The 24,228-nt window shown below is 51.5% G+C and overlaps 1 protein-coding gene across 5 annotated transcripts in view; it reads left to right on the top strand.

Annotated features, from left to right (window-relative positions):
• The window catches only part of DPP6 (dipeptidyl peptidase like 6), an 839,060-nt gene that overhangs the window by 759,648 nt on the left and 55,184 nt on the right, over positions 1-24,228 (top strand). For all 5 annotated transcript variants that reach the window (XM_036899605.2, XM_036899607.2, XM_036899604.2 and 2 more), the window contains exons 11-16: positions 2,563-2,686; positions 4,273-4,311; positions 9,063-9,170; positions 11,183-11,274; positions 12,191-12,238; positions 13,905-14,023. In XM_036899605.2, coding sequence (XP_036755500.2) covers positions 2,563-2,686; positions 4,273-4,311; positions 9,063-9,170; positions 11,183-11,274; positions 12,191-12,238; positions 13,905-14,023 — 530 coding nt within the window. The remainder of the gene's footprint in view (positions 1-2,562; positions 2,687-4,272; positions 4,312-9,062; positions 9,171-11,182; positions 11,275-12,190; positions 12,239-13,904; positions 14,024-24,228) is intronic.

Raw genomic sequence — 24,228 nt, forward strand, 5'->3', positions numbered from 1 at the left:
GCCCAGCCCATCCCCCTGCTGCCCACCAGCACGCAGCTTATGTGGTTCTTGTGTGAATTGTTCCAAAGGCATTACTGAGGGGTTTGTTACCAAAAAAGAAGGTTTGCATTCATCCATTTATTTCCAATTATAATGTTTCCCATACCCAGTTAGGAAATGGAGACATTGAGAATAGCTTGTTGTCGCTCCCTCCGACCAAACTGTAGTCAGGCCCCGATTCCCAGGGAGGCTGCGACGCTTGGCCTCGGTGCGCATGGCCGCACCACTCCGCTGAAGCCAGCACCCACCAAGTCAGCTCCACCGGGATCCCCACTCTGGATATCTGATCAATTTCTCAACACCACCATTCCCCAGCTGACATGGGTCACCCCAGCACACCTGCAGCCAGAATCCTCTTAGGTGGGTTTAGCCGGAAGTGCATCCTCTCTGGTGTCTCCTCTGGGTCATTTCCACCCCACTGACCCACCCGCTCCTCGGCTGTAAATCCCCACCTGACCTTGTCATATTTGGAGTTGAGGTCAGTCTCTCTCCCACTGTGACACTGCTCTGAGAAGCCCCACACTGTCGTGATGGTCTTGGGGAAAATCTGCCTTCCTGCTCTTCGACCAGGGTCAGAATAATTTTCTTTCATATTTCACCAATATGAAGATTGTACAAAAGAACACCATAAAAACTAGGAAGAGGCACAGGATGAATGACTGTGTCCAACAAATTGGAGATGAAAATAGGATCCTCCCAAATTCGTACAGAGGCCCCGAGATATGGTCATTCCAGACCTGACATGTTTCCCTTGGTTTCGTCCAGGTGACGTATGTTCGCTGGTAGAGTGAGAGCAGCTTGTCGCTGTGATGTCACACACCCTAGACTGCATGAATGCCCGCTCCAGACAGGCCCCTGGCCTGAGCAGACAGGTTGGCTGTGTCCATCCCCACAGACCCTCAAGCTGCCCGTCTGTCCTCAACGCCTGTCCAGCAGGACCCAGAGACCATTAATGACATAACTTAAAAATAAAAAGTGTTATATGTGAAGCAAGGGCTGGGCACAGCCTGCCGTTATTTTTAAGGACCCAAACTGGGAGTTTTTCTGCCTACAAATATTCAGGAAGTGATCAAACCCACCACTATAAATGCCGCTGCAAGCCTTCGGGTGGAAGGACGTGCTGCCTTCCAGGGTGAGAAAGCAGATCCTGGAGGCACCCAGCCCAGATTCCCCAGGGCCTGTGGGCTTGCAGAGCAGATGGTGTGAACACAAACAGCCATATTGCCAAAATCGCAGTAATGAGAAGGTGGAAAACCATAAAAGCTGGATTATGTCCGAATGACATCCTCACCACCCACGTCCTCCGTAGCTTCGCCAAGACATCGAAGAGCAGTTGTGGGGCCTGCCCTCCCGGCTGCGTGGCAGGTGAGGGCCTGAGTCAGAGGCCCTCACCAGCCTGAGTGCCACGTGCTCTTGACTTAGGTTCAGTCATTGAAAACTGATTGACGGGTAGATATGAGAAATAGGGGACACAGCAGTTGACTCTCCTGGTTAACTGAAGCCTAGTTCAAATAACCTGGTTATTTAGGAAATTCTGTTGAAAATCACTGCTAACTGCACTGAGGTCCCTTTCCTGCTAGCTAGGAATTGTCCAGAGAATGTGCCATGGTCTTCAGTAATAAAGGGTCTTTGGAAGACCACAAAGTAATCATTCTGAACAACTCATCTCATCATAGATATAGACAGGTGGCTGGTGAGCCAGGGTTGCCTCTAGGACACTCTTGGGGTTCACCTGAGGATGCTACTCCTGTGTACTTATTTTCTTGACATTTCCTTCTTCCTAATTTTTTTTCCTAAAATACCATTTTTGGAGGCTGTGGGTAATGGAATTAATTACCGGAGGCCTCAGTACCCCCTTGTGCCAAGTTAGCTGCCCAGAACACTGTGGTATTTCAGGTTTGGGTACAAGCAGGCATGTGCCATCCGGGAGATAAAACCTAGTCTGCCTGATGCCCACGGCCGATGCCCGCAGCCATGAACCAGTTTCCCTAATGAGCTACAGAACGTCCTGGGTATTTCGTCCTGGTAGAAGAGGGGAAAGGCAAGCAGAGCCTCCCTCAGCTCTGCCCGGGGTGCTGCTCTTGACCTTTAACTCTCCCCAAGTGCCGTGCTCTCTACATTCTTCCTGATTCCTGCGCTGTCGGCCGCCGTGTGACCCCCTCACTGCTTCCAGCAACGTGAAGTGTGCATTTGCCCTGGGCTGTGGCATGAAAATAGGGCGATAGGACAGCACAGCCGGAGCACGACTTACAGACCCGAGCCCATCACCCTGCAGGGGACGGGACGGCTGGGCCCCCGGCACACGCGCTTTGTGTCCCAGTCTTGAGGGAACAGCTCAGAGACACACTCCTGCCCGTCTTGTTTCTGCCGGTCGGTGGCCCGGCGCCCCGTCGGAGCCCGTTATCCGGGCGCCTTCCTGAGGAGCCCTTTGCGAGCGTCACGGGGGTGTCCGTCCCCGAGTCCGGGGCTGGGGCGTGCCGTCCCTGGTGCCCGCGGCTAATCCCGAGCGCCTGCGTGTTCCAGGGAGTACTACATCACGATGGTGAAGTGGGCGACCAGCACCAAGGTGGCCGTGAACTGGCTGAGCCGGGCGCAGAACGTGTCCATCCTCACCCTCTGCGACGCCACCACGGGCGTCTGCACCAAGGTACGGGGGCGTGCGGGGTCCGACGGCGGGAAGCACGGGCGGCAGGAGGTCCCTGAGCCCTGGGGCCTGGCCGGGAAGCCGCTGGGCCCCGTGCTGATCCAGGCCTCCGCTCTGGTGCCCCCTGGTGGGTGAGTGCGGCACTGCCGCGGGACTCGGGGCGGAGCGGGGCCCAGTGCTCTGGGCAAACGAGGCCAGCGCCGCCTGAACGCGCTCCGCCTTCACCCAAGTGCAGCTCCCACAGCCCGGGCCGCTGCGGCGCCGCGAAGGAGCGTGCTCACCCCCCAGCTGACATGCAGAGACGGGGGGCGGCCTGAGGCCCAGGACCTGGGCAGAGCCAGCACTGCTCGTGGCTGTGTCCCCCCGCCCAGAGCGGGTCGGCCCCCGCCCGCGTCACGCCCATCACGGAAGGTCCCTGGGGGCTTCGGGCTGACGTCATCGCAGTTAGCGGAGGCAGAAGCGGAGAAGGCAAGATGACGTGGTGCGCGGAGGGAGGAAGGAAAGAACAGAAGTCGGCGGCGCCTGGCCAGCCCGTGCCCAGCGAGGGAGCTGCCTACGCCGCGCCCCAGCCCTCGCCCCACCGCCCCGTGCGTCCACCCTTCCCGGTCCAGCCCTGTGAGGCAGGGCCCCTAGTGCTGGGCAAAAAAAATCATCTTTCAGAAACTCTTTGGCCCTCAATTTTTATTTCCTGAACAAAAAGGAAAAAGGCTTGCAAAGCAGCTTTGCAGTGACAGGGCCCTAACGAGCTGCAGGGTATGGTTCTGAGGTGAGTGGAGGTGACCTGTTCCCGAGAGTCATGTCCTCAGGCAGGCCAGTGGTTGCTATATTTTTTAATGATTTAGAGCAGATTCCGGGTTACTCTGATGGGCTTGCTCGAGGGGAGCCAGGAAAGAGTCACCCACAGCTGGAAGCAGGGGCTGTCTGTCCTCCCGCTCTTCCGTCACCCGTGCCCCTGACCCTGTGCATGTCAACAGGGACCTGCTTCCTGGCAGCCCCCAGAGAAGGCATCCCTGGGTGTCCGGAGGCCAGGCCGGCGCCAGGGGCGGCCCCTGCCCCCAGAGGACGTGCTCCCAGTTGCCCTGCCTCGGGGTGTGTCGGTTCTGTTCTGTCTTCTGGTGTACGTCTTCCTGAACAATGCTGAGATGGGCTTTTCATGTATGTTTTAAGTCCTTCTATTGTTTTGGTCTGTCAGGGTGCTGCTCAGAGTTGTGAGCACACATCAGCACATACACAGACGCAAATTCCTAAAACAACATAGCACCTGGATTTGCCTTTAAATGGGCACTGGTGAGGTCAGTGGTGAGCGAGCATCTGCTGTAGAAGCCCCTCTTCCAAAGGATTCCTAGCCACCGTGGGTTTGTCTTCATTGCTGGGGACAGTGACATTTTTCTTGTTCAGGGACATGTGTGTTTGGCTCTGAGCCACAATACCAGACAAAGTGAAGAGCTGGGAGGGCATGTCCCTAGTGGCCCCACACTGTCTGTACTTGTGCAACCACCGTGCAGGGGAATCAAATTGTTTCTGCACTGCTGGTCACACACGTAATACATGCAAGAAGTCCTCCCTCTAATGCTCTTATTTCATTGCAGAAACACGAGGATGAAAGTGAAGCCTGGCTCCACCGGCAGGTAACGACCCCACATCCCCGCCTTCCCAGCCCTGACCCACCACTGCAGTGGCTTTCCAAGTTTTCACAATAGCAAAGCAGCTTCTCACGTTCAGTCCTGCCAGAGTACCCCACGGACACACGTGCATGGCTCGGTGGGGACGGCACCGTTGGCCCTTCTGCCTTGCCCCTCTGGGCTCTTGAGTGCTCCTGGAGAACCACAGAGCCCCTGGAAGGTGGTAGGAAAATCACTGCTCTTGAGAACGTCCCGTATTTGGTGACGTCTCAGTTCTCAGTGAGATGACATCCTTGTGGTGAATTAAAATGACGAGTCCAAAAAGTCACCTACGTACAACCTACTGTGCAACAGAAACGTGGCCCATATTCCTGTTTTCCTCAGTGTGGTTTCGTGGTGTCTCCTTGGAGGCAGGCTTTGCTGTGGTTCCATGTGAGCCTTCCTGGGGCCCTGACATCAGCTGCCCTCGTTCCCATCCCGCGCTCCAGCAAGACCTGCAGTCGGAGCACTCTAGGGACTGGAGAGCAGAGAGCGGAGGAGGCCCACGGAACTCAGTCTACGACAGAAAAAATTAAACGTCCACAAAAAAACTATACTGGCACTTGGATTTCCTGTCTTTGTTACTTTTGTTTCATTCCACATCTTGACATCAGGAAGACCGGGAGAGAACATTCTGGAAGCTTATTTTCTTCTTAGCCAACCTAATGAGATAAAAATTGTCTGAAAATCTGTGGGAAAAATCAAACCAGATCTGACTCAAGGACTATGGTGGCGAGGGCGTGGGTACGCTCCTTTATGGAGGCGCTAGATCCCATTTATGAAAACAACCAAAGCCGGACGACACAGCTGTCCACGCCGGCTCTGCATGAACATTCCAGCAAGCGCCTGGTGTGCACTCTTTCATCTGTGGGATTAGTGGTCTGTCCAGCCTTCCATCGATTATCTCAGGCCTGGTGGCCTCATTAATGGACACACTGCTTTTAAATATGAAAAAGATTTTCCTGCCCTACACAAATCGCATCCAAAAGAGGGGTGACCCAGATGCCCACTTTTGTGATCCTGTGTCCAAATTTGAGTACCAAGTCCATGCTAAGAAGATACCAAAAATGAAAGAGTACGTGAAAACCCCAAAATATTAGCTGGTGTTACACCAGAATTATGCTGGGAAGTTCCTCCACCTGGACCAACAGTAAAAGCACAGATACCAAAAGTCATGTTGGGATGTTCCCTTTATATCAGACAGAATGTCTGGGACTGAAATGAAAGTACCGGAAAACTATCCATTATCTGCACAGCCATCTGTTCAGCACTTACGGGTCATGCCAGGCACCGTACTAGGCTTTGTGGATTTCAAAAGTGAATCATTCCATCATATGTATGCACCACATCTGCTTATCTGCAGATAGACGTGGGGCTTGATTCCATCTTTTGGTGATTGTAAGTAGTGTTGCTGAGAACAGTGTGCCAAGTGCCAAGTGAAATTGGCCTCAGTAAATTTTTTTAAATGAGTCAGCTGGAATAGCAGCTCTCAAAGATGTTACAGTGTAGGAAGAAGATGACAGAGCATGTGAATTCCACAGTGTGAGCGAAGCAATCCCAAAGTATGCTCAGGAGATGTTAAGTTCCACTGTTGGAGGGGCTGGGAGCAGGGAACAGCATTGAGGGGGCAGTGCCGGGCCTGGGCCTCACTGCAGTTTGTATCTGGGTGGGAGGAGGCACAGAGGCCTTATGAAAGGTGCCAGCAGTTTGTTTCTTTATGGGCACACAGGCTTTGGAAAGCTGGGGTCCACGGGACCCACTGCTGCCACCCAGCCTTCCCACTGGGGTATCCATATGCAAGCCCAGCAGCCTGACTGCACGCCTGTGGTTCAGGGGCCGCAGGGCTGCCCTCCTCTGCCCACCTCCCTCAGGCCAGGATTTTCCTTTATTTATCAACCACCCATCTCACTGCCACTTAAGAACACCAGCCACCCACTGAACAGACAGCCTGGGTGAGATTTGGGAAACTAGATCTTTCCAAGCAAAATCAAGTCAATACTTAAAAAGGAGCATAAAGTAAAATTCTTCTGCTTTTAAAATGTAAACTTTAAAGCATTTCCTAATCAAACATCTAGCATTTTCAAAGCAACCACTGGCAAATGCGTCTTGAGTTTAGGACAGAAGGACTGTCCCGTAAGGGGACCGATTCCTCTCGGGCGTGCAGCCCCAGCTCCCAGCCGCCACACCTCCCAGGCAGGTGCAGCATCCCCAGGACAGGGAGGCCCTGATCCCTCTAAGCACCACTCAGCGTGTCTGTTTCCTATGGGCACACTCAGCACTGTGGTCAGTAGGAAAATCCAATTGCAACAGTTTCTCATGACTTTCCTTCCGAAGGGATTTTTCATAAAAGAACTCATGGGCTCTATTTTTCAAAAATAATCTGTGGTGTTTTCATATCCATCGAGATGTCACGAGGTTCTGAAGGGAGAGTTACAAATTTACTTAAGGCTGACCTGCTGTCTGCTGCCAGCGAAGCTCTAACTTCAGGCCCGTCCACTGCAATGGGGTCACAGTTACCTGCCCCACAGGGCCCAGGGCACAGTGTCATGCGAGGAGAAGACCAGGGCCTGGGACATCCTACACACCCCGGGGAGACCCATCTGCTTAGAGCAACCCATCTCCTGATTCCTCGTTGCCAGGGCAATGGGTGAGCTCTCACGATCCTGGGGCCTCTATCCGAGCTGCCATCTCCCTCCCGAGGCCTCACAGAGGGTCCCCTGAGCCAACAAGAAGCCACGGGCATGGAGGGCAGCCCACGGGCAGAGACCCAGGACGTTCCCTCTCCTCAGGAATACTCCAGGGAGATAGGCAACCCCACACCCACACCCACCCCATCCTTGCTGCCGCGACCTTGCAGCACACCTGGGGCCCTGCCCCAGCACCAGTGCCACTTGGGGTAGAGCCCTGGAACCTGTCGTGTGGGTTGAAGAATTTCCTGTAGTCAATTTCTGACTATCTTTCTTCTTCTGCCAGAGTTTTGGTTTTGTGATTCAGAATTCAGGCTAGAGGATCAGACAAGATGTGCCTCTGAACCATGAGAAGACCTGGCAGGGAAACTGCGGTAGCTGGCCCTTCATTTCTCACCCGCAGAAAGGCTCCTTCTTCGTAAATATGCTGTGATGGGGACCAGGAAACCAGCCAGCGTGTGACAAATTTCCTGCTCCCCAGAGGCCAGATGTGTTCCCCCAAAACCAGGAGAGGCAACCCCAGGACTAAAATCCAGTCCCCTACTCAAGTCACTGGACTTTCTCACAAAAAACACATTTACTGCATGAGAAAGCAGGTCTCAGAGAGGGTTCCTTCACCTGCCCACCACAGAACATTCCACTAACCAATACGAAGGTGACGTTAAAATGATCGAGGCCTTCTCAGTGTAAAAACGATGCTTCTGGACAGAATTCATTATTTCTTACATCTATTCAGAGTATTCTTTTCTGCCAGAAGGGCAAACATTTCCCCAGACAACTGATATTGCAATATCCAGCTTGCAATTGGCAAACAGAAGTCCATTTAAAAAGCCAAATTCACTGCTAGTTTTTCCATTTTCTCTACTTTTAAATACCATGCTTCTAACTCTAAATAGAAAAATAAATATTTGCAGACTAAAGGTTTCATTTTATTGCAAATATTCATGAAGATTAAATGTCACTTCAATCACATGTGGGTTTGATTTCTCCAGGCGTATCGCATTTGCATGTATTTGTTCACCACAGGGAAATGAGTGTTCCTCATGCCAGCTGGGGTTTATTTGCCGTTTTGCACTCATCCCTGCCTTAGCGTGGAGCTCTTTGAATCAGAAAATATGTGTCTTGCTCACTAATTGGTGTTTGTGGATGGACACTTTCAAACTGATCTGCTGCTGCAGCAAAATCCCTGTCGCCCACCCAGGTGACAGCCAGCCTGCCCGGGGCTGGCAGGGGCTGAGCTGTGACGGCTCGGCCTTTGGGGGCTGGGCAGAGATGGTGGCAACGTGCTTCACCCTTGTTTCTGAAGCCAGCCTGGAATTCCCTCCCCCAGGGCCAGCTGGGAATGCTGATTCTGTTTCCAGGGAAAGGTGACCATAGATCCACGTGAACACGTACCAGTGAGCGGACTGTGTGGCACCTTCTCTGGTTAACACAATGCACGAAGCAGGGAGGCCCCGGGAGGACTGTTCGCTCTCACCTGCATCTTAGAATGCAGCACATTCATCTTTGTTCACAGTTTCTCTTCCTCTCTATTTGCCTCCTCGGTGGGATATTCAGTGTGAGATGGATTTTATTAAACAGGGAACAGAAATGAAAGAACAGAATCCACTTTTTGGCAAAATCAGGCTTGGGTTGTTCAGAATCATGTTCTGCACGGTAGATAATAAAGCCCCAGGGGAGATTTTGCAGTGCACTCCGGTTCCTATGGGCCACAGCCCAGGGGCAAGCTCTAACCTCGTTCTCCAAGAGCTGAGTCCTGTCCGGTCTGGGGTCTTGTCCATGAAGCCCCCTCTCGGCAGTGGTGCCTTACAAACCACACAGCGCCCTTTACCTGCCTTTGCTCAGGCTGTTGCCTCTGAATTCCTCCTCCTCCTGCCTTAGAAAACTGAAGGTGTGATGCATGATTTCCAGGCGAAAAGGCCCCACACAGATCACTTAGAAAACGCAGCTCTAATTGTGTTTTATCCGTTTCCCCTCTTCAAAACAAAATTGAGCCTTTTAATAGACTCTGTCCATTGCTTCTGTCCACAGAACGAAGAACCAGTGTTCTCCAAGGATGGCCGGAAGTTCTTCTTCATCAGAGCGATCCCGCAGGGAGGACAAGGGAAATTCTATCACATCACCGTGTCGTCGTCCCAGGTAAATCCTGTCTCCTAGACTGTGTTTGCTGTGTTGGTGATGCCCCCTAGTGGCTGAGCACTCTGTGCACCTGTCACCGTGAAGGTCCCCAGAGCCGGCTGGGGACACTTAGACGGGGAGACAGGCCCTGCAAGGTGGGGCAGAATGCATTACAGTTAAAGTCCCAGGGTGCTGGGTCACGTTTGCCCTTTGAATTATAACCCAAAATAAAATCAATGCTTCTGACTGTGCCAGGGGCGGGGGGGGACCCTGGGACCCACTCTTGGCGTGAGAGTGAAGACTTGCGTCAACTCTTTTGTGAAGATCCTGCACCCTCGGCCTTTCCTCCCCATGAGCTGGGGTGCCCCATATGCTCTCTCCCAGAGGCCAAGAGCCTGTGCACATGGCTCCCCCCTGGTCCAGTCCCCAAGGCACCCCTCCCCTTGTAGCCAGTCGCAGGTGTTTCCCCAGCCTCTGTGGCCACCACCTGTCACCCCCAATTCCCGGGTCTGGTGAGTTACAAGCACAGCATCCCTGAGCAGGGAACTTCAGAGCCTGATAAACGTGAATCAGAGCCCAAAGCAGACATCCTTTTGAGCACCATCCTGCACAGTGGTCACCAGGCAGCCGCCCACCTGCTTTAGGATGCCACCCCAGAGTTGAACCTGTGGGGACTCTGCCCTCAGGAAGAAGGTGGAGAGGGGTGCGGCACTCATGACCAGACCCTCACCTCCCTGGGTGGATTCTGTTTTTGAAGCAGTCTGAGATTATCTAGGATCAGGGGAGGTAAATAAAATTCGATTTTTTAAAAAAGTTATCCAAAATAACTTTTTTATTTTTTTATTTTATTTTATTTTATTTTATTAGCTCTGTGGGCATAAGGTAGCAGGCGTGTATTTATGATCCGGCCCAAGGGCAGTGTGGGCAGATGCCCGCCCGAGGGCAGCTCTGAGGCAGGGGCAGGGGCGTGGCTCACTCGGAGGCTCAGGGACAGGTGTGTCAGTCTTCAGTTCACTTAATTACACGACTAAACAATGTCTGCGGACTGGCTGACGTGTGTTTGTTCCTGTGGCCTCCGTTCTGTCGCCCAGACCCCCTTTTTATCTCATTTTAGAATCCCTTTAACCAAGATTTGTAAATGTTTAGATGTTCTCAGCTGTCTCTGAATTCACCCCCATGAGAAGCATTTGCTGAGTCCCCTGTTCTGGCAGCAAGGACATGGCCCCCAACCCTGACCTGGGAGGGCACCCCCCCACCCAGGAGCCCCTCAGCCCTGCTGCCCCCAGAATCCACTTAGCACCCCAGTTCTCCCAGGGGCTCTGCCTTCTCCCAATGTTTCCAGTTCTGTGGGCCCCGAGGGGGCCCACAGTGTCTGGAGGGGCCATTGCCCGATTTAATCACAGTCTGATTCACACCTACCTCCTGGGGAACCACCATCCACGGCAGCCGGCCCTGTGGCTCACACCCGGGCACCTCCACGCCCGTTCCAGATCACACCCTTCCTGTCGAGGTCTCACCTCTCCCTTCCTCACTGTCATAACTACTCTGCTCTGAAGGTCCTTCGGGAGAGACGCTGTGGCACTCAAGAACAAACCGTCCTGCAGAGAATGCCAGGGCCTCTTCCGCCCAGCCCTTCATTCTTTCTCCTCTATTTCCTGCCCTGTTTCACCCCTTCCCCTGCTTCTCTTGCCTCCTCCTGGTCTCTACCAATCGGTTACAGATTGTAAAGGGACAATGTCAACAGCGTTTGAAGCTTTGATTCTTAGGAGCTCACATCTCAGGTCGAGTCACCGGCGGTCACAGTTCTAGTGCATCAGTGCCACCACGTGGACCCCGCCGGCCCCTCCACTGCTGACGTTCAGAGCAGGGGCAGGCCGGGGCCAGAGGGGCAGTTGGGGGGTGCTGGGGCCAGGGGATCAGGTGGCCGGGCCTCGAGGAAGGGCAGGGCTGGGGTGGGCCGCTGGCTTCGCAGAAGGACGGGGTCTCAGCAGGCGACAGGCCCGCCCGCCACGCCTCCGTGTTTGTCTGTTCAGCCCAACAGCAGCAACGACAACATACAGTCCATCACCTCCGGGGACTGGGACGTCACCCAGATCCTGTCCTATGATGAGAAGCGCAATAAGATGTGAGTGCGAATCGGACCGTGCGGCCGGCAGGCGGCCCGCCCAGGGCCCACCTGCTGCTGACAGGCGCATTCGCTGTCTTCCCCTCGGATTTCCTTGCTGAGCGCGGGGTATGGCATAGAGGCCCTCACTCCCTCTCAGACGCCCCTGGGGCCCTGCCCTGTCATGAACGACGTCATAGGTTCCTGTCTGAGCGGCCCCCTTCCAAAGTGCAGGATGGCAGGGATAAATGAGCAGCCAGGCCTGTGGTGGGCACCTGCGGTGGGCACCTGTGGGTGGGCTGGTGGTGGTATTAGGGGAAGGTCTTGATTCTTCGCTGGTCCAGGGGCTGCTCCAACTGGGCCCGAGCATTATCTCTTCCAACACCATGGGCCACGAGGTAGGTTTCCTGCCTTCCTCACGTCAAAAATAACTTAGCCAAGCCAAAAGAAGTGAAGTAATTTTCTGCAGGCTACTCAGTCGGTGACAGGGGATTCAGACAGCTGGAGTCGGCCCACGTGCTGGTCATCCTGCCCGGTCCGGGGCTGGAGCCGGCTTTCCTCATTCGGGGTCCCAGGGAAGACCACTCAGCGAGGGATATTGATCCAGGCCTTGTGTCTGGGCTTGTGCTGTGTTCTCGGGTGCTTACCCTGCAGAAGGCTAATGGCCTTGTAAGGAAATTTCCACACCCGAATCCAGGCGTACACCCCCACCGTCCCGGCCCTTCGCAGAAGCCACAGGCTAATGCGGGAGGTCCCAGGGCCTGCAGAGGGCCGCCCCGGCCTGGCCCTCAGCCCCTGGCCGTGTGGCTCTCTCCGGCCCCACCCGCACTCGTAGCTGGACCCCAGCGGGAGACATGTCGCTGCCTCCGAGGTCCCTGAGGAGTGGCGTGCGGCGCAGGCCTGCCCCAGCTGACCCGCGCGCCTGTCGTCTTTGCAGCTACTTCCTCAGCACGGAAGACCTGCCCCGGAGACGGCAGCTCTACAGGTACAGGCCCTGCCCCGCGCCCAGCGCTGTCTCCCCCAGGCCGGCCTCAGGCTCCGGGGCGGCGGCAGGGGAAACCCCACGTGGAGGAGCGGCTACGAAGGCTGGACACAAGGGGCCGAAAGTGCCGAGGCCGCCGCACTGAAGCCCCCTTTCTCTGCTCTAGTGGAGCTGAGTGCCCCTGGGTCACTTCCTCCTCCTGACACCCACAGGCTGTGACACTCCCCTTCCTCCGGAAGGGCTGATCTGCAGGCCTCACTCTCCCGGGTGTCTGCAGGAAGGAGAGTCTGCTTTGGGGGCACGTGGGGGCCTTGCAGGCGAGGTCCCCACGTCACGGCCAGACTGCTCTGTGACGCGGGTCAGGGTCCGCTGTCTCAAGGCAGGCGGAGGAGGGGAGGCCTCTGGGCCCCTGACAAGGACCGGATTTTCCCAGTGTCAGTCCCTCTCCGGCATTAAATGCTGCCATCTGCTGCATTGCCTCTCTCACTGGAGAAGGGATCAGGTCTAAGTGGGACGAGCAGAGGTGGACACGGGCCAGGCTTTTACCTCCTCCGTGTTTCCAGGCAGGAGCAGAGTAGAGGCTGGTGGCTGCCTCCATGCACATCAGCCTTCCGGAGGCTCCGTTCTGTGCACACTGAGGCCCAGGCAGGCAGCCCACAGTCTGGGCTGAGGCAGTGCCTTCTCTGCCCCCCAACTGCTGGACCTTGGAGAAGCCCATGAGGTGGACAGCTGTGTCCCCTCCTGTCCCCAGGCCCACATGCTGACGGCATAAAAGACCAGTAATAAGGGAGTCTTGGCAGGGGGAGAAAAGTGGCGAGTCTGTGTGGCCACAGGCTGGCCTCCTTGCAGGCTTCACGGGGCCACACGGTGCGTGGTGACTCGGGTGGTCCTGCCAACACACTGTAGAGGTGGGCAGGCCGCCTGCAACCCCCCCCCACTCACTCCCCCCACTGCTGTAGGCAGACTTCATACCAGCACCACAGTTAGGCGGCCCCCTCCCCTGTGAAGAGCTCGGGCAAGAACCTCCAGGCCAATGAAACAATTCCTGGGTATCTGTCCTTTTATAGAAACACATTTTAGGCCTTCTGACATGAAATGTACTTGGTCAGAGTGGCCCTGGCCTTCTACTCTTCTAGCTGGTTGACTGGGAAGGTGCTCTCAGCGGGTCACCCTGCTGGCAGAACTGGCCTGGGGAGCAGCCAGTGCGCAGTGTGACCCACAGTTTCGGAGTCCCTGCCTTGTCCTACGGCAGTGTTAGGGGGAATTCCCGGGGGGATGCTAAGATACGGGAAACATGCCTCCTGTTCCCAAACAGTGAACCACCTACTCAGAGGACAAGAGGCTTGGATACCAGTACAGGCCTTGCCCTGTCCTCAAATCAGGGATGCGCTGGGGCAGAAATAAAAGCATACACACCCCTCCATAAAGCAGAGGTGCCTAGAGCTCTTCCAAGCCGAGGGGACCTGCCAGCCCAGGGAGGTAGGATAGCTGACCTTCAGGGGCACCTGGCAGGCAGACACAGGAGGAAGGCCCAGCACCGGGCCCCCCAGAGCACGTCTGGGGGAAGAGAGAGCAGCCAGCTGGCATTGCCACGGGGGTCCTGGGCCCGCACCGCTGCCCGTGCCCTCTCTGTGCTGCCGCGGCTCACGCCCTGCTCTCTGTGCGCCAGCGCTAGCACGGTGGGCAGCTTCAACAGGCTGTGCCTGTCCTGCGACCTGGTGGGAGACTGCACCTACTTCAGCGCATCCTTCAGCCTCAGCTCGGACTTCTTCCTGCTCAAGTGTGAAGGTAGGTTCCCACCCGGTCCAGGCCCGTCTCTGAATCAGTGGTGGGGTCTGTGGGCACACGCGCAGGAGGGGAGGCGGCCGCCGGGGGAGGAGGTAAGGATGCTGCCCGGTTGATGACGCTGGCTCACGGGCCCAGGCTAGCGGGAGCGGTAGGGGCCTTCACATCGTGCCATGGTTGGCAGCTTATCAGAGTGTCCGTGTGCTGCACAGTTCATCCCAAAGTCTGGCTACGTTGCCCATTTTTAAAATGTCCCTCAAGGTGGTTGGGGCAGGGATCTTACACACTGATGAACTTAGGCCATCTGATTTCAAAGATCAACATCTTAAGGATATTTCAAGATTGAGCTTATATAAAAGACATCTCAACAGGAAAAAAATCATTTTCCTATGACCCAATCCATGGAAAATCTATCCCAAACTTCAGAAAGTTCTTGATCACTCCAGTAGCATACCTAAAGCCATATCTTTGCATCCTGTCCTCACATCTTGAAAAGATAAGATGTGAACCCATGAGATGTAAGTAATAGTAAATATGGTCATTACAAAAATCTGTCCCAAAGAAGAGCTACTGAGATCAGCTCAAAGGAAACCCCAAGTGGAGAACAACTGGGACCTGGAGTAACTCAACCCTGCAAGCCACGGATGGAGAGGAAAGGCTTTCTTAGAGCGGGATCCCTGCTGGCCTTTGCTAACTGTTTGCCAGTGCGCGACCTCACCTGCTTTTACCAGCATCACCTGGAATCTTGAAGAGCCAGAGAAAGAAAGATGCAGCCACTGGCCACCACAACCTCAGCCCAGACATTCTTCTAAGACAATGGGGAGGAAAGGGGTTGCATCGGATGCACCAGGAGTCCCTCGTCCCCTCGAAGATGACCGACTGGAGACAGACCACCAAGCCTCTGAAGTTGCAGGATGGCTGCTGCAGGAGGGAGAACCGAGAGCTCATCCACCCACCTCTCCTGCCAAGTGACAAGCCTGAGCTGGAAGTGAGGTGCCTCCCCAGCCCCAGGTGAGTCTGGGATGCACGGAGGACCAGCATCCAGGGCTCTGGATTCCTAGGCTCCAGGTCAGGGTCCTCGTGACATTACAACTTGGAAATACATAGAGACTTACAGGGCAAGCGGACACCCTGCCAGCCAGAGACAACAGTCTGACGGAAGCTACAAATCAGAGATCTGAAATCTTATCTCAAGGAGGAAGTGGCTTTAAAACATAGGAATGTCATGATTAAATGCAAAAGGGAGAAACTGAAGGGGACTGACAGAAGAACATCCCGGACAAGAATGGTTACGTGAGGAAGGGGATAAACCCTCCCTCAGGGAAGATCCTTGAAAGAGGCCGGATAACATTTGCTGGAAACTGTTTATATGTGAGGCAGATTTTGAGCTGGGCCTGTGGTGTCTCTGGTCTGGGTGGTGACAATGGCTTTCTTATTCTTGGATTGGTCCCGACTCACTAATACTTGCTGCACATGGTGACCTTTCACACAGTCCAGCATCTTCATTGGTGACATCCTTTCGCTGTTTCTCTTTGGAGATCGGGAGCTCGCTAAGTCCCGTGGGATGTTCTCCAACCACAGTTTAGTCTCCGTGGCCTTGTCCTAACAACTGGCAGCCTTTTGTTGTTGTTTCCAGAGGTCCGCCCCAGGATGGCATTGAGCAGGCTCTCCCTGGAGATCTGTGGCCCAGGATTCAGGCAGGGAAGGTCCCAAAAGACAGTTGTAACCATGGCGTCCACGTTGGGCAGCCATATGGACAGTGTGTTTGGAGATCACTGAACAGTTGTTCATGTGCAAATTTCCAGTCTGCCTGCTGGCATTCCATCCTTAGTGGGAATAACATTTCTTTTTATGTTTATGTCCTTGCTAGTTTGGGGACATTTTCAATTCATGTGACTGCTTGTATTGTGGTCTGTGAATGTTTAGTGTGAAGAGATGGCTCTTCTCTGATGTTCTCTTAGAGGAAAGCAAAGGGCGAGCACAGCCTGTCAGGTCGGACACACTGGCCCAGCCCAGAGACCGTCCTGATCTTGCCATCAGAAGGGAGGGCCCATCCCTCCCCACAAATGCCGAAGTCTCCACCAGCAATCAAACAGATTCATGGAATTTAAAGGGTAGGACTAGATCTCTGAGGTCATGCAATCTCATCTCCTTTCCTGCTCCCCTGTATTAAGAAACTGAAGGCTTAATTGATCATGGAGTCTCACCCCAGGGTTTTCTGAATCATGTAGAACCTATTCAGATATTTAGCCTGTTGCCTCATCTTAAAGTAAGCATAAACTAGCCCTCTTCTCTGCAAAATTGCTCTTTAAAACTTCTTCCATAATAACCTATTTTCTGGCTTAACTAACAAATGCCCAAATTAACCTCCCCCCTAAAGCCCCATTAAAACTGCATTTTTTAAAAGGGATTTCCTAGAAAGACAAATTTACAAGTGGATAAAATGGATAAGATGACATCAGGAGCCAACGCATGGACCTCTGATTTCACAGGCCTGACAGCCAAACCCTCACCCCACGCCAAACTGAGCAGCCCCCGGGTTTACACCCCCAGTGGTGGCGGTAACTGCTGTGAGAATGGAAACAGCGAGGGTTATGAGATTTCCAAAGAGAAACGATGACAGTGACTCAGTTTGATTGCTTGGGGTTTTTTGTTGAGGGGGGAGACTAGAGAGAAGCTTCACAGATGAGATAGCATTTCAAATAAATGTGTGGGCAGGATTCAGACTGTGAGAAGCCATCCAGAAGTGGGGGCACCACATGAGCAAGAGCACGAGGGGGTCTGCGGTCACGTGGGGGAGTCCTGCAGCCCGCGGCTCAGTCAGCTGAGCAGACACCCCCATTTAAGTCCAACTTAACAATTATTTTAAAGTATTTTTAATTATTTAAAAATACTTTTAAATAATTTTATTTCTCTGAGTTTCTCAGTAGATATTAAAGTAGACCCAAATGCGTAGCCCACAGCAGCATTTACTAAATGTCCTCTCCTGTTTATTTCCTTCACACCCCAAAGCTACTCTGAGAGATTCTTGCAAAATTCTGGCCAAAGTAACTTCTACACCCCAACCTTAGAGACCCCCGCTCCATCCCTTGCCTGCAGTACTTTATTATGTAGATTAACTTAGCCTTTAAGATGCAACCAGAACCAAAAAATTCCTTTCTTTTTAGTTTGAGGGAAAATGTAGTGGCATTAGAGGATTCTTTGAATTAGGCAAAGGGAGACCTCTGAATACTCCCACATTCACAAATGTTCCATCCATTGCACAGGAGACTCTAAATAGATCAGTTTGGGCATAGGCAGAAATAATAGTCAAAGGATTTATAACTGGAACAAGGTGGGCACCAGCCAGTCAAAATAGATGCCTCATCAGAGCAAACCCCACATCAGGACATAAGGGCTGGGTATCATATTAGCAGCAATAAAGTCAGGAAATTGCAACAGCCCCACATAAACTTGGTCATTCTTCCCACTCTTCTGTGAACCTTCCATTTGATAGTTTGGAGCAAGTTTATCTGGCATGGACCTGACCTTTAACCTACGTGATAGTGCTCAGCATTGTAACTTTATCGTTGCTGGCTTGCTCATCAGTTGTTTGCAATCCCTACTTCTGTTTAATCAGTCCTTCAGCACATGGTTCTTGTCCTGATGTCCCTTGTTCTTCCACAGTGTGTTTGTCCATCTTCACCATCATAGTTTCATTCAGTCTTATCTTCATGTGCTATCTCCTCAAATTTTTCATTAACATTTATTCTGTGGTTTCTCAAGGCTTTCCATTTTTACATATCTTTATAATTCTTAGGTTCTTTATTAAATGTGTAAAAACTTCAAAGTGCAAAAATTTTTTTATTCCTTTGGACACTATATTAAAAATAAATTAAAATACAATAGTAAAAACTCAGAAATGTTTGTAGTGCTTATAACCACTTATAGCCTAGCTGGATCCCATCCATCTGGGTCAATATTTGTCTCTAAAAGGTATAGGTTTCATTCATATGGTCACTAGAGGTGCAGAAGGGACACCTGGAAACCACGTTCAGTAGAACCTCATGGAAACTCACCTACGTATTTAATATAGAGAGGTTGAGGTTTCTTTCCAAATCTCTAGGGTCTGGCAATAAAGCTGGCCAAATCCAAAATACTGCATTATGATGTAACATTTTATAATTATTTTCCAGGATATGACGATACGCTTTTGATCTATGTACTTAATGGTCTTCCCAATGACCCTTTAAGATGAATAATCATAGAAATACCTAATATTTATCTAGTTCTTAATAAATTGAAAAGTACATTCCTTATAATATATTTCATTTTATATTCCCATTTCTGATACGTTGCAATGTATGCTGGAACACAAAGAGATCTACTCAGAGTTCCTTACACTGAACACAGCTCACATTTCCATACCTTTGTCTTTAATTGCTTGATGAACTCCTATACATTCTCCAAGCCCTCTTTCAGGCAAGGGCTGATTTTTATCCCACCCCAGGAGGGGTGAACTTGCAGTGGGGAACTTGCCCAGCAGTGGGCATGGCTGCGGACCCACCTAGGTCTGGATGTTGTCACAGATTCCTCAGCTCTCCATGGACACCCAGATCAGAAGCCTGGCTGCTTCACCCACAGAGCTGGGACACCCACCTTCAGGTCCTGCGCAAGCTCGATCATATTGTTAAAGAAAAAGTACTCACCTGCTGTATTAGTTTCCTGGGGTGGCCATAACAAATTGCCACAATTTAGGTGATTTAAAACAACAGAATATATTTTCTCACAGTCTGGAGGTCAGCAGTCTGAGGGCAAGTTGTGCACAGAGTGGATTCCTCCTTGAGGATCTGAGGGAGAACTTGGTCCGTGTGTCTCTCCGAGCTTCTGGTAGTTGCCAGCAATCCTTGGGGTTCCTGGCTTACAGACGCAACACCTTCGTTTCTGCCTCCACAGGCACATGTGTCTGTGTCCAAATTTCCCCTTCCTTATAAGGACCCCAGTCATTGGGTGAGGTCCCTCCCAGATCCAGTGTGACCCCATCTTGATTACATTTGCAAAGACCTTATTTCCAAATAAGGTCACACACACAGGCATTGGGCATTAGAACTTCAACGTGTCTTTGGGAGGGGTGCCACTAAACCCCAACACCTCCCTTCCGTGACCTGTATCACCTTCTCATGCAAGACAGAGAGGAAAGAAGTCTCTATTGATTTTCTCAGGGACACAAAATTAGAGGCATCCGCATGAGATTTTGTGCCTAAGACTATTCTTAATGACTTTACCACATTCTAGAAGGGATCAGAGAGGCCCTGAGGAAAATAGTAACATGGTCCAAAACATGTGTTTGGAAGATAACCCTGGCGTACCAGAGGGAGAAGGGCAGTTCTAATATAGATTTTCTCCAGGAATTTTTCTTCCATGTCATAAAGCAAAATGAATACTCGGGTTGCATGGAACTTTGAAAAGTTCTCCGTTTTCTCCTCCCCAATGCAGTTCAACCCTGAGAGCAACTCAGCAACTGAGCAAAGTGCCCAATTTACATAATTTGAGTTACACAATCACAGCCTCTGTTTAGAATCTGATTTTTCTCTTCAAACCAAATCCCAAGAACATGATTCATTTTCCTTCAAGTTTGTCAAAAGGACGCAATCAATCCCATGCTAAGAAATGCCTAAATCCTGCCAGGAAAATGGGACCCCTGTATGAATCAGGCATTTGCTGCTTCATGCTGAAACATTTTTTTATGTTTAACAATAACTAGGTAAACTCCTCTCCCTTACAATGAAGGGTAGAAACTATAGCTTCTGCTTCCTGTTCTATGTGGGGAAGGGAACCACCTGTGTTGATGAACTTGGACCATCCCAGGCCTTCACCCACTTTGGGTGTTGTATTGTGGCTCAGGGAGCTATTTCCCAGTGTCAAATATATTTGGTCGTAGATTCAGCAGATTAACTTATCAAGACAACTTCTCCATCTTGAAGTCAAATTGAAATAAAATATACTCACCCAAGCTTAACATAGAGTGACTCTATCCTATTACCGTTCTTACTATTAAATATCCCTTGAGACCTCCACCCTCTCCATCGCTGTTATCCTCAAAAGAAGGAGGGAAACCATGATAATGGAGAGTGATCAAGTGTGCAGCCCGACAACCCTGGGAAGGACTGGGCTCTTCCGCCCACTAGCTCTGTGATGTGGGCTTGTCAGTTCGCTTTGCAAATCCTCCCCTTACTCATCCTGAAAACTGGGGGAGTAACAGTACCTATCGCATAAAGTCACTGTGATGGTTAATAAAAATAATGCATGTGGAGTGCTCAGAGATGCATTGTAAATGCTTCATAAATGGTAACTAATACTGTTAGGATCCCAGTCGGCATCATCACCATCACCTTAGTAACCAATTAAGAATGTCTTAGATATCCACCAGCTACAAACGCAGTATCCAGATGTTAGGCTGAGGCTACAGAAATTAACAAGGCAGCGCCGGGGTTTCCAGATGTGAACGGACAGCCTTATTCCTCAGCAAGCTGGTGCTGGCAGCCCAGGTCTCCGCCTACACAGCAGGGTGGGACATTGCCGAAGTGACCACGCTGGCCAGAGTCACAGCACATTAAATAGCCATCTGGTAGGCACAGAAATGAAGTCCCTGGCGAGCTCAGGAGTATCTGTGCCTGCACAGCCCCCGACAGCTGGCTCTTGGCAGATGTTAGGAAGGAACCAGATGTTCTTGTTTCTGTGGTGTTTGACCCTCCTCTTGGCACCCTTTCCCCTCTTCGCCTGTCCTCTTCCAGATGCCCAGTGCTCCCAGCCGCCCTGCCCACAGCCTGTCCTGGGGAGCCATAGCTTACTGGGGGAATGCCCAGTACGGTGCTGCTGTGTTACGTCCACCCTCCCTGAGCTGTGGTGAGGGCACGGAGAAGGCACGGATGGAAATAGGTATCACTCTCACAGGCCAGACTTCACTGGCTGCGGTGCTGTGGATGAGAAGGATTCTGAGGCCAAGGCCAGGCTCAGCAAGAAAGGATGTCCCGGGTGACTGGTCCTGTCTGCTGCGGGTAGCAGCGAGGGAGGGGGTGGCCCGCGTGCCATGCAGCGTCCCAATCAGTGCCCTCCCCTGAAAGAAATGAATATGTCCTTAACGGTGAAGTCTCAGACTCCAGATTGTCTGGGATGGAATATGTTTGTGGGTTCGAGATCCATCCTGAACTCATCTTGTCCTGCAGAACGAAACACAGCAGATTTTTTTAAAACGGGGCTAACTTCTAAAGCCCTGTGGTCAGCTGAGGTCAACATGAACAGAAATGTGCCCTCGTGAAGAGACATGCGTGGAGCTCTGTTTCTGGAAGGAACGGAAAGGGCCACTACTCCTGACGCACTGCAGAAGTTTTCCCCGGGAAGGCTGGTGCCCAGGGAATCCGCAGGACGGCTCTGTCATAATCCTCTGGGTGGGCGCAAAGACAACTCCAGAGCCTCCCAGGTGGCCCGGGGTCCTGGGGTCACCTGTAGCCCTTTAGTGTGCATCTGGGCAGGAGTGCCCTTGTTCATTCTGACCCAGTGTGGCATGGAACATTCTGCTTCGGCTGAAATTATTTCCAATAACTCACACCTGCAAACGATAGTCCCAGAGCTAGAAAAAGAATACATTTTCAACATCCTCACTGACAATATTGTGTGATTGGTTTCCAACATACAGGGTGGAATCAATTCCAACAAGATTTGAGAAGGGGGAAGAGCTGGCTTGATTCTGCAAGCTGCCTGGCCCTCTGGAGGCCCACAGACCGCGCTTCCCAGGCATGGACCTGGACTCGCCTTTATAATTTGGGGTTTGTCCAAGTGAGTGCTTCGGACCGGGTCTGAGACTCCGTGGAGGATTGCTGGTGTGTTTGTGAGAACATCTGTGCAAACTGCCTGACTTTTGGAGTGATTCCTTCGAGGTTGCTTGTACTAAGAGAAGGAGAGGGATTCTCAAGGCAGGCTCTATCTCCAGTATAATTTACGTGGGTTTTTGGAAGGTGCTAAACTCAGTAAATGCACCAGACCCCAGGCAAACCACTCGATAGGAGCCCCCACTCCTTACTAGCAACCAGGCAAACATCTCTCATCACAGGGCAAGTGTCTGAGCTGTGCTGGCGCCTGGCGCCTGGGCACCTGTCTGCAGAATAAGAGGTTTCATCCTGACCGTGTCCTACTCGAAACGCCCCTGAAGATAAGTAATGCCAATCAGTTGCAATAACTAGCGCTGGGCAGCCCGCCCGCTGCCTTCATTCCCGCTCGCCTGGCCCGAGCAGGAAGGGCCCTTTTCTGCCCGGGTGTCCTTCAGCCTGCCTCCAGGCAGCCTCTCTTGCTCCTGACTGCGAGTCATATTCCCTAAAGAACATCTCTCTTCAGAATGGCTTCCCAAGCACATACAGTTGTCTCTTTTCTAAGTAAAATGTAGAAGAAACATAAAAACGAAGAGTAAGTGGGACCACCAGGCCACCAGGAAGAGGGCCAGCAGCAGACTAGAGCATCGAAGAATTTTTGAAAAGTAACTATAAGTGGATCATATTGAAAGTGAAAGACAGAGTGGGCTGTGTAACATGATCGGTGAAAGACATGATTACCAAAAAAATTAAAACAAACTTTGTTTTCCTAGAATTCTGAATCAGATCAGAGGCGGCGGAGGCTGGGAGCAGGTGGCGGTAGTCCCTTGAGGGGCCGGGCGGAGAGGTGCCCGCTCTGCTCACACAGCTGTGGGCTAAACTTCCCCCTTAGGTCAGGTAAAGAGGACACTTGGCCGTGGCAGTCTCTTGGGTGGACAGCAGTCAGGAATTAGGGCCGTGCCTCCGGTCCTTGAGGGCAAGGAGCCCAAGCACTTGGGGACAGTGGCTCCCTGCTGCCGCCGTGCACCTCCAGGACCCCAGGCTCTATGACACGGGCTGCACACTGCCCACCTGGACTCTCAACTCCACGTGGCAGAAGACAGCAGAGATCACTTAGCACAGAAGAAACAGGAAAGAGAGACCTCGAACCAAACATGAGAAAAGGACCCAGGAGAGACGTCATAAAGTTCACTTTGGTGACCTTACTGCATATGTGTCACCATAAATGTCCTTGAGATTCCAGAAGGTTCCACAACTGTAACACAAGAACAGGCTGCTGCAGAAAAGCCAACGGACAGCAAAATATTTGCCAAAAAAATGTTTAAGTTCTAAAGAAACATTGAATAGATGGGAGTAATTATATGCCTCAATTTCCCCAAAAAATCCCTGGTTAATGCCTGATGAAGATCAGTAAAGGCCTGAGAATTATTCTTAGTGCCTACATGTCTTTCTCAAAAGTATTCTTGTTTGGGCAAAATTATGACCAGAACACCACCAAATAGTAACCCAGAAAACCCAGCAGAAGCCCACACAACTGGGCAGAAATTAAAATTCAGAGAAATCTTGAGAGATATTGATTATTGACCCAAGAAATGCAATCTGCCATGTGAATATTGGGAGAACTGGGGAGAAAAACGTAAACCAAGATATAATGGGAAACATTTCCACTGAGCATTGAGCCACTAGAGAGAAGAGAACTATTGGATGTCTTATAAGATTTTAAAAGACCTAAAGTTAATTCCTCCTAATGAAATTTGACAATTAAAAGGTTAAAAATTACATAAGATAACAAGGAGGGAAAAAATGGAGGATTTTTTTTCTTTTTTTTTCCTTTTGACTTGTTGTTTTAAATGCTCAGATTAGTGTCAGACTTCTCAGCTTGCAAGCAGCAGCCCAGGACACAGTGGAACACGGTGCATAAGATGCTGTGATGGAAAACAATCCGTAACTCTCAGTCCCATCTCCACTGAGCTCTTATTCAGAAAATGGGCAGGAAACTGAACTAGAGGATATTCAAATATGGAAAATTTACCACTCACACATGGAATGTGTGGGAAAAAAATTACACACAGGTGGCACTTAAACAAAAGAAAGTGGTTGATCACAGAGAAGGAAAGACATGAGAAATAAGCAGCAATGAGCAAAGAAACTAATAAACTTTTCAGAAGTTATAAGTCATTATTGGATAAAATTTAATGCAAAAAATGCAATCCAACTGTTAATAAAGATGGCTAAAAAATGTTTTTGAAAAACTAGGGGGAAAAAATCTAGGTGATTTCAGCAAGTTCTGGGAAGTACAAATACACTGGTAGAAGTTGGGGTGGGAGGGACTTGAGAGAAAATAAGGCCCAGGCACCGAAGGGC

The sequence above is a fragment of the Manis pentadactyla genome, chromosome 7, assembly GCF_030020395.1.
Source record: "Manis pentadactyla isolate mManPen7 chromosome 7, mManPen7.hap1, whole genome shotgun sequence".
NCBI lineage: Eukaryota > Metazoa > Chordata > Mammalia > Pholidota > Manidae > Manis > Manis pentadactyla.